Raw genomic sequence first — 16,756 nt, 5'->3', positions numbered from 1 at the left:
TTTTACAAATGTAGCTGTTATCTCCATGTGTCTGAGGGACAAGGTGAGTTCAGGATCCTCCTATTCTATCTTCTCAGATCTCTCTGGAAGTTACTCAGTTTTGTCTCTAATTCAGGAAACAGGTTTCATTTTGCCTTTCCTAGTGGACACTAACACCTGGTAGTCTTTGAATCCATCGATCACTTTGTAGATTTCCCCATTAATGGCCTGGCATTAGTAGTCTTTGACACACGTCTACATGAAAGTCCTGTTTTCTAAACTTCTTGAGAAGTACACACCGATATGATCCAGGCCTGGTTCCTTTGGTTAGTATGTAGAAAAGAACAGGCTTGGCTGCTATCTTTTGAAAGCGCGCTTATAGAGTTGGCCCAGGGCTAGTATCTGGGAACTCAGATTTCAGGATGGTTTAGGGTTTCCATCACCCTGACCAGAGAGGATCATGGTGCCTAAACTGTACAAACAATATGCTTTATGCTGAACATCTGCTTTCCTTCTAGGAGCCTGGAATTTTGGTATGTGCCAGGCAGAGGGTGTCTTCATGACCACAACCCCGGCCACTGAGACTCTAAGGAAGTTTCCTGGTAGACCACATTTCACATGTGTTGTGACCAACTGTTGCTGGAGGATTTCTGGGAGAGAACTCTTAGAAGCTAGTGTTGGTTTTCTGTTGACTTTGTCCTATGCACCTTTTCCTGACTTGACCTAGTAGCTAAGAGCTTATGAGTGCAACTATATAATAAGTCTTGTGTGTCCTCCTAGCAAATCACTGAATCTAGGGATGGACTTGAGAACTTCCTGACAGTTACAAGCATTTTTACATAAATTATTTTTTACAAAACTTGTTATAAATTCATTTTTACAATTCTAACATGTTCTCGTAAAAACTGGTTAGATCCTGTTTGATATAACCAAGGCCACACTTTCTCTCCTCATGTCACTTAAATGAAAACCTTACATTTCCTCTCTAAAACCCAAATATTTGAAATCAACTCACTGGTGTCCGGGTATGATCCATCAGGGCAGTGGATAACACAACTGTTGATTTCTTCATTTAGGAAGTATCCATATTTACAGGACAGGCATTGGTCAGCATGGCTCCCAAAGCAGGACTCACAGTTGAGGGCACACTTTCTGCATCGCTTCTTGTCAGCATGGTAGTGGCCAGAGGGGCAGCTGGAGACACAGATCCTGCATTGCGGAATGATAAGAAAGAAGGGCAGCATCACCAGGGATGGAGTCTTCAGCACTATTGGAGGCACTCAAACAACAGCAGTCTAACATCTCAAAATCCTTTATAAACCATGAAAGTAACACCATATCTGAAGAGCCAAATTCTGTTGGTTGAAGCCTTTTCCTGTGTAGGGCACTGAAGCAGCAAGGCAGCCACACCATACCAAGTCCACTAAGGAAGGCATGTCTTAGTCTGAACCAATTCTGGTTTGGGTCCAGCTCTTCATTAAAGGGGATGATGTTTGGAAACTGAGTCTCAAGAGGAAGGTTGTGGCCTGGGATTGAAGGGAAACTATGTGGGAACTCTGATTTTATACAAAAAGGTTGCTAATGAGGGGTCACTTCTGTTTTTGTGTGTTGTCATATGGATCTCGTGTGCTACTGTCTAACTTGATGTAAATAAACTTGGTTGGTTACGATAAATAAATTATTTGTCCATAACTGAAGGACAGCACTTTGTTTATTCATTCAACAAATATTTACCGAGTACCAAGGAAAATGTCAGGCATTTTGCGGGTCTAGGCGATGAGAGATCCTGCAGGAGCCAAGGGCCCTTCCTTTAAGGCACTGAAATTCCAGCATGGATGTAAACAGGAACTAGAACATGTCTGGGTCTGTCTGGATGACTGAAGTGTGGACTCTCTGCAGGTCAGCTACCATAGTAAGTTTTTCCTGAAGGGGGTCAAAGAGGGGGTAGGGCTGTGAGAGAGGCCTGGGGCAGATAGTCTCTGACTTGCCATCACTGTCCCAGGGTCCTCCCTGTGGACAGATTTGCACAACTTGGGGCACAAGCCAGGGGCTTAGAGTTAACGGTGTCCCAGCAGGTCCACCTCACTGCCCAGCATGGAAGAGTGAGGATAAGCAAGGCCCGGCACCTCTGCCACACGGGAATGTGGGAAAGCAGTCACTGGGCTGTATGCTGACAGTTTCATGAAAAGCAAACCTAGCTCTAGCATCAGACATCCATGGAATGGAAAAGTCTAGAGGGGAAGACCTGTCCTATGTGGAGCTGGTTCCTCCCCACCGCCCTTCCAAATGTGAGATAAGACAGCTGCAGCTTGATAGCCTATAGGTACATTTTCTGTTCTATGACTCAGTATTGGCTTCAGCATTTGGAATGACACCAGGAGGTGGTGGGCTAGTGCAGCATCATCTTTTCTGTGCTTTGGTCCTGGTGGGAGAACATTAGCAGATATGGCTCCAGCACACCCGTGGGAACACCCAGGGCATGCTACAGGGATTGGATCAGGCTCCTCCTTACCTGGTGTTGTTTTTCAGCTTGTAGTAGTAGTTCAAACAGTCATTGCAGTGGTCTGGTCCTGGCCCGTCACAGCCAACCTCACTACACTCAGGGTCACAGGGTCCTTTTCAAAAAAATAAAAAATTTAAAACAACACTTAGAAAAAACGATTTTAAAGCAGGTCAGTTTTACTTTGAATTTGGTATAAAATAAGACTTTTTTTCTTCCTTAGGCAGTAAAAGTTTCTTTAACATGGCTGTAAGCATGGAGACGCACTCTTGACTTCTGGGCGAAAACCTCAATTACTAAGTATCAAGAATGTAAATCCAGTCATGGCCCGGTTTTCAAAAAAAAGCACATATGGCTGCCTTGTGGGAGATAACAAATATCTCAGAATTCAAATGAACAATGCCATTGCAGCAAAAAGCAACTGACTGCAATTAAATATGCATAATGATAAAAATGTTGGATTTATAAAAAATGAGAAGTTAAGCTGTTGACAGAAAAGAGAAAAAGTTTATTATTCAAAGCCTGGACCAGATTGTCTGGCTTGCCCAAGGTCATTAAAACCACTGAATACCTCTGAGTTGCTATAGCCAGCAAGAAACATCATTATGGCATCTGGCGCAAGCTTATCAGTATCTGGTCTTGGATTACAAAGCAGGTACTTAAGGCACAGATAATAGATTTAAAATTGTGTCCTGCCCACAGACCAGTGGGCAACTCCACAAAAGACAACTAGACATAAATTTTTAAAAATGCAAGCAAGCTTAAGGAATTCCAGACCTATAGGATGATGGTTGCTAATCTCTCATGACATATTCTTTGGTATGGAGTTAGGGAGAATGCACAGGCAGGAAGAAAAAATGCCAGAAAGATGGAGATTTTTATAATGAAAAGCCTTCTAATTACATGGGCTAGAGCTTTTGCTTGCTTGAACTCTCTTTTTCCTCATTCTCCATATCTTAGGACATTGGGTCTTATAATCTTGGAGCTCTTTGCTGTGGAAAACTCACATGATTTTAACTAGCAATAAACATACTGTACAGAATGTACAAACAGTAAGTTGACAGGTCAGAAATGTCTGATCCATAATTATTTGAATCAAAAGGATTTACTGTTAAACCTCGACCTCCTGGGGATCCCTGGGTGGCGCAGCGGTTTGGAGCCTGCCTTTGGCCCAGGGCGCGATCCTGGAGACCCGGGATCGAATCCCACATTGGGCTCCCGGTGCATGGAGCCTGCTTCTCCCTCTGCCTATGTCTCTGCCTCTCTCTCTCTCTGTGACTATCATAAAAATTAAAAAAAAAAAAAAAAATAAACCTCGACCTCCTTTAGTCATTACAAGACTCTGTTCTACAGTTACTGAGCCAGAACATAAAATGGTAGAACCTGGGAGGAATGACTTAGACAAAAATATTGTATTCAAACACCCTCATTTATGCGGTGTGAAAACACACTTTCCAAGAGTTAGAGTGGCTTGTCCTGAATCATACGGATGGGAGCACGAGGATTAACATGGGTCCCTCTTCTTAGTCCACATCCCCTACACAGGGGAAGTAAATGAGGTACTAGTGATGAGCTTTCAAAATGAATGCAGACTGGAGATAGATATACTTCCAATGAATCACAAGTCCTATGACAGCACTCTTTCTCTCTTTGTTCTCCAAGCCTTAAAGCGGACCTCTAAATTAAATTCCACAGTGACTGTAACTTGGGACCTTTTAGCTCTCTGCTGTGACACAGAAGAGGGTGTCTCTGTATGTAAGGGTTGATGCCCAGCCAGCCGTGGGTCCTATGGCCCCTGGAATTTGATGAAACAGTAGAAGGATCTGGTTATGCTGATACCATCTGTGCCTCTAGGCAAGCTGACTTCTTCATGAAGGTGAAAATCACAGCTCTGAAGAAAAAGGAATCATGGGTGGCCCTAAATTTTCACCAGATGATTTCTGCAATTAACCCCCCCAACTTATTCTTTATACGTGCCAAAGGGCTCCGTATGGCAAGTTCACATGCTGTGCTATTTCTTTTGTAATCTTAAACTGTCCCAGATGCAGTTGAGCATTTTAGGTTGCAGGGTAATAATGGAATAATTGTCTTTGTTCTCACACAAGTGTCCATGTGGACATTTCGGAGATGTAATGAGAAAAACCACAGGGATATGTAACCATTTGTTCAGAATTTTAACATTATCAAAATGTGGATTGGAAACATAGCATAAGACATACAGTAACAGGTTCTTATTATGCTCAGTTTATGTTTGTGGATACCCTTTCTCCTATCAGAGAAGATGAAACGGTTTGCTAGTTATAAGGTGAATAGTAATATTACAAGCTCAAAACCAAGTAAGACAAAATCTAACACAGTCAAGCTCTGGTTTGCTCAACTGGTTTAAATTATTCAAGCTTATGATGGCCTCTAGGATACTACCTGTTTAGAATAAAAGCAACCATGTGCATGTTTAAGATATTCTGTTAGGGTGATTAATGAAGTACTTTAGTATCTAGAAAAAGAATACAATTCTCATCTAAAGGCACATTAAATTGCTATTTACAAATAGTTTTCTCTTGGGAGCAGCTTTGTTCATTAAGTATTATATCGTATCCCAGGAGAACTGAATGTTCCTTTGAGTGAGTCAATGCAATGAGACAGAAATCCAGAGCTATACTTTGAAGTAGGAAAAAAAAATTGCAGATGATATGGGTATAATACCTAAACTGCTCCAGAAAATCAACTCTTAAACATAATAACTTGAAGGTTGAGCAGAACGGCCAGTTAGAAGATAAAGATGCAACCACCAATAGATTTCCTGGATACCAGCATATACTAGTTGGAAAATATGGCATCTTTACCATTATAATAGCAACAAGACCCCAAAATAAATAGGAATAACACTGAGAAGAATACAACAAAAAATTAAAAGATTTCAATAAAATTTTAGGGGACATGATCTGTGTTTTGGATGGAAAGAATATATATTGTAAAAACAATTCTCACCTAAATAATTCTTCCTATGAGGTTGCGTGTAAATTCATGTTAAATTCCAATGTGATCTTTATAAGTGGACTTAAGAATTGTTATGAAAACAAGAAGATGTTCAACAGAATTTATTCTATTGTTATAAAGGAAAGCTCCTGGGGTATCTGGGTGGCTCAGCCAGTTAAGCCTCTGCCTTTGGCTCAGGTCATGATCCTGGGTCCTGGGACTGAACCCTGTGTCAGGCTTTCTGCTGAGTGGGGAGTCTGCTCCTCCCTCTCAAATGAAATATTAAAAAAAAAAGGGAAGATCCTAAGCTAGTAAAAGAAGGGATGATAATCCAGTCAATAATGTTAGTCTCTTTCGAAAATAAAGATATATTTCATCCTATGTCTCATGAACCAAAGTAAGTTCCATATGGATTAACAAATGTAAAAATCAGAAATTAGAAAAAAATGGATATGGATACTTAGTTGATTTTAAAGAATAAAACTTTTTTTTTTAAAGGAGAGCAAGTGAGATCTGAAACTATAAACCCTACCCTCCAATTTTCTTTTTCCATTAAACAACACAAAGGCTACATTTTGGAAGCAAGCAATAACCAAGAAAATGTTTTCAGCAGACATTGTTCCTCCCCCAACTTATCTGTGGGGGATAGGTTCCAAGAACCTCAATGGGTGCTTGATATTATGTTTAATTTTTAAACTAGGCACAGTAAGAAGCTAACAATATAGAACAATTAAATCAATACACTACAATAAAAGGATGTGAATGTAGTCTATATATCTTGTACGGTACTTCTTGTGACAATGTGAGACGATACAATGCCTATATGGTGAGACAAAGTAAGGGGACTGATGTGGGTATGGTAATGTAGCATTAAGCTGCTAAAGACCTGATGATCTATCAGATGGAGGATCACTGGCTTCCTTACCCTTAACAATGGGATGCTACTGAGTAGTAGTAGTAATACTACCAGGAAGCCTTAGGTTAGGGGGATGAAACTCTGGATAAAGGGGAACTACTATAAGGAAAAATGTGAGAAAATAAAATACAGAGTTCTTATAAATAGATAAGAGAATTGGTGTTAATTTGAATAGAAAAATAGGTAAAATGTGATTATGTTTAATTCCTAGAACTATAGAGGAAAAATAACTTTTTAATAAAGCTATAAAAATTAATTTTATATTTTTACTTTTTTCTTTCCGATTTTGGCAGGAATGAGTATAATAAATGCACAGCTGGTCACAGCATAGACTGGTACATCTTTTTGGGAAAGGAATGTGACCAAATTGTCCAAGTCCTCAAACTGTTTATTTCCTTTGATACAGTAGTTCTCAGAACTCCATTCTACAGAAATAAAGATATAAAGACTGATAAAATAATGATGTTCATCCAAACCTTATTTAAAATAGCGTAAAAACTCTAAGCAACTACAAATCCCAGATTATGTATTAAATATAGTACAATCATAGGATGGACTATTATGCTGTCCTTTAAATATCTGTTGTGAGGATATGTACAACAGGGAAATATGCTCTTAACCACAAGAGAAAGAAAAATGATATGAAAACTCTACATAGTATGCTTTTAGATTTGAAGAAAAAACACAGTTTTCTGAATATACACATGCAAATATTTGGGGGGATAGAAAAGAAGATGGAAGAAAATCTATTAGAATATGGGTAGAAGTTGATCTCTGCATGGTGAGGTGATACACAAGAGTTCTTTCCTTAGCTCATGTCCCTGGTGGAAGCCAACTCACCTGCATAATCCTCTGTGCCATAGTCATCCGTGGGGTCTTCAACTCGGCTATAGCGGACACGTTCTACTTTAGGAAACTCGTTGGTTGGTGAGTATGGCTGCACGGAGGTGCCATAGAGGACCAAAGACCATTCTTTCAATTTCCCTTGAGAAACAATAATGAAATCATAGCATGACCACTCAGTCATTCTTTAACTTTACAATTTCTTTAACTCCTTCTCATCTAAGAAAAAACAACAGTAGAAGAATTGGGGCAAGCATATTCATATGAAGCATTGCATGAGGCACATAGCTAGAAACGCACATTTTCTACCAGTTGCAGAATTAACAGTTCACATATCACATGTTTACTGAGCACCAACTATAAGATAAGCCTTAATTTAACCAGCATTTATAGGGAGACTGAGACATGAACACCTCTCAGTTGGACCAAAGGCTGAAATTTCAAGGTATGGATATTTAATTTTGCAGAGGCTGTTGTTTTTCTGGATATAAATACCTTATTTGAATTAAAAAAAATTGATGTAATCTGACTTTAAGAAGACAACCATTTTGTTCCAACTGACTGAATTAGTCATTTAATTTTAAGGATACATCACTATTTATGCTATGGACCTGAGCTGTCCAGTGATAGCCCCTAGATACCTTTGGGTATTTAAATTAACTAAAATTTAAAAATTTAGTTTCTCAGTCATACTAACCACATTTTAAGTGCTCAATAGCCATATGTGGCTAGTGGCCACAAATATACAGTATTTCCACCCCTGCAGAATGTTCTAGTGGACAGTGCTACAGTAAAGCATTTTCTGGTCAATGGTGCCTTGAGACATGAGGCAAGTGTTCTAACTCCTTTGCAGAGAAGGCTCTCAAAGAACATTTTGCTTTAGTCCTTAGTTTTGTAAAGCTAAAGAAATAAAAACTACTTACAGGTGATTAAGCTTAATAAGATTTACATAAAGAATCAACCATACACAGAAGTGATTAAGATAAAACCATTAAAAAGGCGGAAGTATGCTGATAGGAAGCAGGCCTCCCTGAAAGTCCCTCTTCCACTTAGCCAAATACAGAGAGTCCAGACATGGTTGGGGCAAGGGTTCTGCCAGAGTCCTGAGAATGGTGAACTTGAGGTGTCAGCTAAGCCATCTCAACAGTTGGGAGGTACGTACTTGAATTCCCAATATATGGGATGAGGGAATAGGCATAGATGCTGATAATACTCATAAAGGCACTAAGACAGACTGCTATTAAAACCCATCTGGGGGGTTGAGGACAATGTAGGAAGATTCTGAACCCACCTCTTCCTAGGGACTCACTGAATCTACAGCTACACAGGGAACAATTTCCTCTGAAAAAGCAAAACCAGGGCACTTGGGTGGCTCTGTGGTTGAGCGTCTGCCTTTGGCTCAGGGCATGATCCCAGGGGTCTGGGATCAAGGCCCACATCGGGCTCCCTGCAAGGAACCTGCTTCTTCCTCTGTCTACATCTCTGCTTTTCTATGTCTCTCATGAATAAATAAAAATAAAATCTTAAAAAAAAAAACAAAAGAAAACCAATAGTAGTTGAGTGGCTCCTACATGGTAGGCACCCCCACCCCCCACCCCCCGGGGAAAGCAGGAAAGAGAGGCTGAGACACAATCTTGGAATAAACCCCATCCCTGGTCCTGTGACCCTGAATCAGGATTCAAAATCCCAAGTTTCTCTCAAAAAAGCAAAAGGTTTGAACTCCATATTGGGTGCCCCAACTTTGAATACTTGTGCCTGAGATGAGCTCCCCAAACCATCTCGCTTTGAAAACTAATAGACCTTGAGACCCACAAAGCTATAGTGAACTGACTAGTTTTTAAAGAGCTTCCATGGGTGGACCCACCCACTCCAAGGCTCAGTGTGAGGCAGCCAATTGAAAAGCACTGATTTTCTGTGAAAGAGGCTTTTTTCCTTACCTTAACATACAGCGAGAGGCCTACTGAAATACTCTCCCAAGGCAGAGGCTGTTGAGTACCATCTTTGCTCTCTCCCTCAGACTTGCTCCAACTCACTAGTATCTCCCAGAAGGAAACTATACCCTTATCCAGCACCCACATTTTTACGGCTGCATCCCAGGGGACACCCTAGGTTGCCGGCACTAGTGGTCAGCAGAACTTATGTTTACTAGGAACATAGGACTGTAAACAAAATTGACAGATCTATATTTAAATTCACCCAGAAGAAGAGAGAGAATCAAAATTAGAAATGAAAGAGGAGAGGGGCACCGGTGTGGCACAGTTAAAAGTTTGACTCTTGGTTTCAGCTCAGGTCATGATTTCAGGGTGGTGAGATCAAGCCCCATGCTGGGCGTGGAGCTTGCTTGATTCTCTCTCACCCTCTGCCCCCCTCCCACTCCAAGCAGCTCGTTCTCTCTCTCTCAAAAAAAAAAAAAAAAAGGACGTGAGGTTATAACTAAAAAAAAAACCTAGAAGAAATGGATAAATTGTTAGAACCTATACAACTCACTAAGACTGAATCATTAAGAAATAGAAAATCTGAACAAATTACTGGTAGAGATTGGATCAGTAATAAAAAACCTCCCAACAAGTAAATGACCAGAACTATATCTTCTCTGGTCAATTCTACCAAATATTTTTTTAAGATTTTATTTATTTATTCATGAGAGAGACACAGAGGCAGAGACATAGGCAGAGAGAGAAGCAGCCTCCCTGTGGAGAGCCCGTTGCAGAGCCCGTTGCAGGACTTGATCCCTGGCTCAGGTCATGATCCCAGGGGTCTGAGGTTGAGCCCCTGCCTCAGGCTCTCTGTTCAGTATGGAATCTGCTTGCCCTTCTCCCTCTGCCCCTCCCTCCAGCTCATGCTCACTCACTCTCTCTCAAATAAATTAAAAAAGAATCTTAAAAAAGAAATCCACCTAACTCAACATGAATTAAAGATTTGAACATAAGACCTGAAACCATAAAACTCCTGGAAAAAAACATAGGTGGTAAGCTCCTTGCCATCAGTCTTGGTGATAATTTTTTTGGATCGGACCAATTAAAAAGGCAAAAAAAGGAGAATAAAGAAGTCAGACTATATAAAACTGTAAAAGACTCTGCACAGCAAAGGAAACCATCAAAAAGATGAAAAGGCAACCAACAACCTACTGAATGGGAAAGAATATCTGGAAATCACATACCTCATCAGAGTTTAATCTCCAAAACATATAAAGAACTCCTACAACTGAATATCAGAAAAATAATCTGATTAAAACATGGGTAAGGAATATGACTAGACATTTTTCCAAAGAAGACATATACATAATCAATAGGCATGTGAAAAGGTGTTCAACATCCATCAATTAGGGCAATGCAAATCAAAACCACAATATCACCTTACACCTATTAGAATGGCTATTACAAAAAAAGACAAGAAATAACAAGTGCTGGTGAAGAAGTGGAGCAAAGGGAACACTCTTGGTGAGAATATAAATCAGTGGAGCTCTGATGGAAAACAGTATGGAGGTTTTCCAAAGCAACAGAACTATTATATGAGTCAGCCATTCTACTTCTGGGTAATTATAGGAAGAAAACAAAAGTATTAACTTATAAAAATCTATGTACTCCCATGTTCAATGCAGTGTTACTTACAATAGTCAAAGATATGGAAACAACCTATGTGTCCTTGATGGATAAAGAATAAAAATGTGGTATTTTTACCAGTGGTAATAATGCAGTAGAATAATATTCAGCCATAAAAAGGAAGGAAATATTGCCATTTGTGAAAACACGGATGCATCTTGAGGGCCTTCTGTGAACTGAAATATCAAAGACAAATACTATGTGATCTCACTTGTATGTTGGCAACTTTCAGGTATACAGATGGAGCATATAATACAAGGGCAATAAAGGAAATCCCATCCATCAGTCACCCTAAAATCTGGCTCTTTAACTTAAGATCAGTTTGGATCTAAAGTTTATCCTTGTGTAGGACTTGGAAGAATGCTGACTCATAGTTGATTATTGCTATTTGTGTCATTTCTGAGGTGTCTCATAAGCCCACTGGCGGCATACTTGTCAGGCAATTCATCTCTTTATGTTTCACTTATTATGTAATCTTATTTCCTCAGAATCTGCCACAATTCACATCAACTACTGCCATATTTGGGCCATGTTTCCCTTATCATGTTTTCCATTTGCTAAATTACTTAGGAGATTTTGCAGTCAATGATGCAACTTTCTGTTAAGAAATTGTTCTGTGAAAACAGAATGACAAAAATCTATGTTGGTACATGAATGCAATCTGCCCAAGAATGAAAGCCCAAGATAGGTCTAATGGGTAACAAAACAAAGCTAACAATTGAAAAAATCCTTCAAAAAATCTTTACGTGGATCTCTGGTTCAAGATGGTGATGTAGAAGACCCTAAACTTACCTCCTTCAGAGACAGAACAAATATATATCTACGTATAGAACAATTCCTCCAGAAGTAAAACTGAGCCTGATTCAACATGTCAAGAACAAGAAAAGATAGACCATATAGAGAATGGCAAGAAAGATGGAGACACAGTAATGAAGGGACTTTCTCCTCTTTCAACACTGTGAACTGCAGCAGTTTAAAAAGATAACCAGAACATAAAATATCCAGCCCTAGAACTCTACTGAATGGTGGGAGCAGCTGTTGGAGATAGCTCCAGGATGGAGGGGCTATGAGTGCCACAGTTTACAATCCTCTTCCACCTTGAAAGCACAGAGAGGAGCAGGGTCTGGAGTCAAGGCTATCCTGTTGCCTCAGTGAGTTCTGGGCCCTTAGTCCACACTGGCCTCCAAAGCCCTGGGTACAGAAACACACACACACACACACACACACACACACACGCACACACACACACACACACACACTTAAAATAGGAACTAGAATATAAAGGATCTGACTGGAATTCAGCCAAATGGTGGGGAGCTACTGGAACTCTCTCTGCCTCAGAGGGGCTGGTGAGTGGCATGGTTTACATTCCTCTTCAACCTCGATAGTGTAGACAGGAACATGGTCTGGGTGCCCTAGACAGTTACTACTTCCATGAGCCCTGATCCCCTAGCCCACATCAGCCACCAAGGCAGTCCCAGCATGGTGCACACTGGGACACCCAGGTCAGTGCTCACTACAGCTCTAGCCATCTCAGCAAGGTGACACCTTTGCAAAGCACCCAAGAATACTCTAAACCCACAAGTTGGTTTACAACTTGCCAGGATCCCCCAGTGCAAGGTGCCCCAGGATCTTCTGGCCTGAGCCTTCTTTGGCTCCAGATGGAGCTTGCATCGACTTCAGCTTCAACTGTCCTCCCAAGGTGCCTGCAGCACAAAAGCACAAAGAGCCCCGAAACCCCCTGGCTTATATGTACTTTGGTTTCAGCTGCTCTGTTGGGGCACCATCTGTGTGGAGAGAACTGGGATTTCCCCAGCTCCCCTTGTCCATTTCAGCATTAGCTATTTTGCCAAGATACCCTCTGCACAGAGAGTTCTGTGATCCCCTGGCTTGCACCCACTTTAGCTTCAGCTGTCAGACTACAGTGCCCTTTGCACAGATTCCCTCAGGACCACCCTGACCCAGCCTATGCCATCCCACCAGGGTGGCCCCAGCATGAAGTGACCTGGGAGACCCCTGGGCAGTCACCTAAAGTCACTAGACACATACAGTCTACACAGGGGATGATCATACAAGATTATTCCTTCTAGTTTAAGTAGCTGTTCTACCTAATTCTTAGAAACAAACACAGAAAGCCAAGCAAAATGAGTAGACAAATGAAAAGAATGAAAGAACAGACATACCTCAGACAAAGAACTAAATTAAATGTAAATGAGCAATATACCTGATAAACAGTTGAAAATAATGGTCATAAAGATGCTTTGTGGACTAATGACAAGAGAGGAAGAGCTCAGAATTCAACAAAGAAATAGAAAATATATAGAAAAAACAATCAGAGTTAAAGAACACATTACCTGAAATTAAAAATATACTATAGGGAATCAATAGATTAGAGGACATAAAAGAATAGATCAATTATCTGGAAGACAGGGTAATAGAAAGCATCTGAGCTGAGCAGAGAAAGAAAACAAAAAATTAAGAATGAGGATAGGCTAAGGGACCTCTAGGACAACATAAAGTGAACAACCATTCATGTTATGGGGGTCCCAGAGGGAAAAGTGGCAGCAAACTCATCTGAAGAAATAGCTGAAAATTTCCCTATCCTCGGGAAGGAAACAGATATCCAGTTTTAAGAAGCAGAGTTCAAAATAAGACAAATCCAATGAAATTCACACCAAGACAGACAGCAATTAAAATGGCAAAGATTAAAGATAAAGAGAGAATATTAAAAGAGCAAGAGAGGGCAGCCCGGGTGGCTCAGCGGTTTAGCACTGCCTTCAGCCCAGGGCGTGATCCTGGAGACCTACGATGGAGTCCCACGTGGGGCTCCCTGCATGGAACCTGCTTCTCCCTCTGCCTGTCTCTCTCTCTCTCGTGAATAAATAAATAAAATCTTTAAAAAAATTTCTAAAAAAAAAAAAAAAAGCAAGAGAGAAACAATTAGTTACGCACAAGGTAAACCCCATAAGGCTTTCTGCTTATTTTTCAGCAGAAACTTTGCAGACCAGAAGAAAGTGGCATGATATATCTGAAGTGCTAAAAGGGGGGAAAAAAAGCCAAACCCTACAACCAAAAATACTTTATTTATCTGGAAGACTATCATTCAGAATTGAAGGTGAAATAAAGAGTTTCCCAAACAAAAGTTAAAGGAGTTCATCACCATTAAAGTAGTCTTACAAGAAATGTTAAAAAGGACTTCTTACTTGAAAAATAAATAAAGGCCACAATTAGAAGAAAATTATGGAAGGGAAAAATTTCATGAGTAGAAACAGACATACAGTAAAGGTAGTAGCACAATCACTAATGGAGCCAGTATAGAGATTAAAAGACAAAAATAGTAAAGTCAATTATGTGTAAAAAAAATAGTTGAGGGGAATCACAAAAAAAGAGATGTAAAATATGAAAATATATACAAAAATGTGGAGGTGGGTCATAAAAATGGAGTTCTTTTAGAATGTGTTCAAACTTAAATTATTGTCAATTTAATATAGATTGCTCTATACTTCAGATGTTATACATGAACTCCATGGTAAACACCAACTAAAAGCCTTTAATAGATACACAAAAAATAGAAAGTCAAGCATAACACAATAGTCATCAGTCACAAGAAAAAAGAATAAAACAAGAATTACAAAAACAACCAGAAAACAATTAGGAAAATGGCAATGAGTACATACGTATTGATAAATTACTTTAGATGTAAATGGTCTAAATACTTAAAATCAAAATACAGAGGGTAGTGGAATGAATAAAAAACCAAGACATATCTATATGCTGACCACAAGAGACTCACTTCAGACTTAAAGGCACATATATATTGAAAATGAAGGTATGCAAAGATATTCCATGCAAATGAGAGCAGGAAAAAAATAAAACAAAAATAGTCTATTAGACAAAATATACTTTAATCACAAAGACCATAGTAAGAGACAAAGGAAGACAAGAGGATATAATAATTTTAAATATCTATGTACAACATTGGAGCAACAAAATTCACAAAGCAAAAAGACATAAAGGAATAAATTGACAGTAATACAATGATATAGAGGACTTCAACACCAGACTTACACTAATGGATGGATCATCCAAACAGAAAATCAATAAGGAAAAAGTTGTCTTGAACAACACATCAGATCAGATAGACCTAACAGTTATACAGAGTATACTGTCAAAACCAACAGAATATATATTCTTTTCAAGTGTACATGGAACATTCTCCCAGGATGGAGCACATGTTAAGCCATAAAATATGTCTCAAAACAAGCATCTTTTGTGACCACAACAGTATGAAACTAGAAATCAATTACAAGAATAAAAGTAGGAAAAACCCCACAAACACATGGATGCTAACATGCTACTAATCAACCAATGGCTTAATAAAAAATACACTGAGATAAATGCAAATGAAAACATAGTGATCCCAAATCTTTGGGAAACAAAGAAAGCAGTTTTCAGAGGGAATTTTATGGCACCATAAGTCAATCTCAACAGCCTACCTCAACAAACATGAAAAATTTTAAGTACACAATCTAACCTTACACCAAAAAGAAGAACAAAGCCCAAAGTTAGTAGAAGGAAGGAGATAATAAAGATCACAGTATAAATAAATTAAACAGAGACTGAATAAACAATAAAAAATTCACTGAAACCAAGAGATGGTTCTTTGAAAAGATAAACAAAATTGATAAGCCTTTATCCAGACTCATCCAGAAAAATGAAGGGAGGACCCAAATAAAATCAGAAATGAAAGGTAAGTAAGAACTGGCATCACAGAAATACAAAGGGTTATAGGAGACTACTATGAAAGAGTATATGCCAACAAATGGAAAAACCTAGAAGAAATGGATAAATTCCTACAAGCATACAATCTTTCAAAATGGAGTCAGGAAGAAATAGAAAATCTGAACATATCAATTACTAGTAAGGAAATTGAATCAGCCAAAAAAAAAAAAAAAATCTCCCAAACAACAAAGTCCAGGACTAGATGGTTTCACAGGTGAATTTCACCAAACATTTAAACAAGAGTTAATAAACTATTCCAGAAAATAGAAGAGGAAGGAAGGATTCTATTAGACTAGTATTACCCTGATACCAAAACCAGGCAAAGACACTACAAAAACAGAAAACTACAGGCCAAAATCCCTGATGAACACAGATTCAAAAATCCTCAACAAAATATTAGCAAACCAAATTCATTAACACATTAAAAGGACACTCATAGTGGGATTTATTCTGAGGATACAGTGGTGGTTTAGTATCTGCAAATCAATCAATGTGCTATTAATAAATAGGTATTAATAAAGTAAATTAATAAAGTAAAGGATAAGAATCCTATGATGGTCTCTGTAGATGCAGAACAAGCATTTGACAAAATTCGACACTTATTCATAATAAAAACTCTCAACAAAATGGGGTTAGAAGGACATACCTCAACATAATAAAGGCCACAGGACAAATCCATAGCTAATGTCATACTCAATGGTGAAAACCTGAGACTTTTCCTCTAAGATTGGAAACAAGACAAAAATCCCCACTTTTGTCAATTCTAGTCAACATGGTAGTGGATGTTTTAGCTGTAGCAAACAGATAAGGAAAAGAAATAAAAGACATCCAAATTGGTAAGGAAGAAGTAAAACTGTCACTATTTGCAGATGGCATCATATTATAGATACAAAATCCTAAAGACTCCATCAAAAACCCTAGAATAAATGAATTCCATAATGTTGCAGGATACAAAATTAATATTCATAAATCTGTTGCCTTTCTATACACTAATAATGAAGTAGCAGAAAGAGAAATTAAGAAAACCATTCCATTTATAATTGTACCACAAAGAATAAAACATCTAGGAATAAACAACATAGAAGGTGAAAGATTCGTAGTCTAAAAACCTAAGACATCAATGAAAGAAACTGAAGATGATCAAACAAATGGCAAAAT

At 38.9% G+C, this 16,756-nt stretch overlaps 1 protein-coding gene across 3 annotated transcripts in view; it reads right to left on the bottom strand.

The window, feature by feature from the left end:
• Nucleotides 1-16,756, bottom strand: part of PCSK5 (proprotein convertase subtilisin/kexin type 5) — a 449,210-nt gene that overhangs the window by 157,572 nt on the left and 274,882 nt on the right. For all 3 annotated transcript variants that reach the window (XM_026001533.2, XM_072762655.1, XM_026001535.2), the window contains exons 14-16: nucleotides 7,212-7,355; nucleotides 2,492-2,594; nucleotides 995-1,188 (exon numbers count right to left, since the gene is read on the bottom strand). In XM_026001533.2, coding sequence (XP_025857318.2) covers nucleotides 995-1,188; nucleotides 2,492-2,594; nucleotides 7,212-7,355 — 441 coding nt within the window. The remainder of the gene's footprint in view (nucleotides 1-994; nucleotides 1,189-2,491; nucleotides 2,595-7,211; nucleotides 7,356-16,756) is intronic.

The sequence above is a fragment of the Vulpes vulpes genome, chromosome 1 (genome assembly GCF_048418805.1).
Source record: "Vulpes vulpes isolate BD-2025 chromosome 1, VulVul3, whole genome shotgun sequence".
NCBI lineage: Eukaryota > Metazoa > Chordata > Mammalia > Carnivora > Canidae > Vulpes > Vulpes vulpes.
The sequence above is the reverse complement of the archived record's forward strand: the minus strand, read 5'-3'. Positions and strand labels throughout refer to the sequence as shown.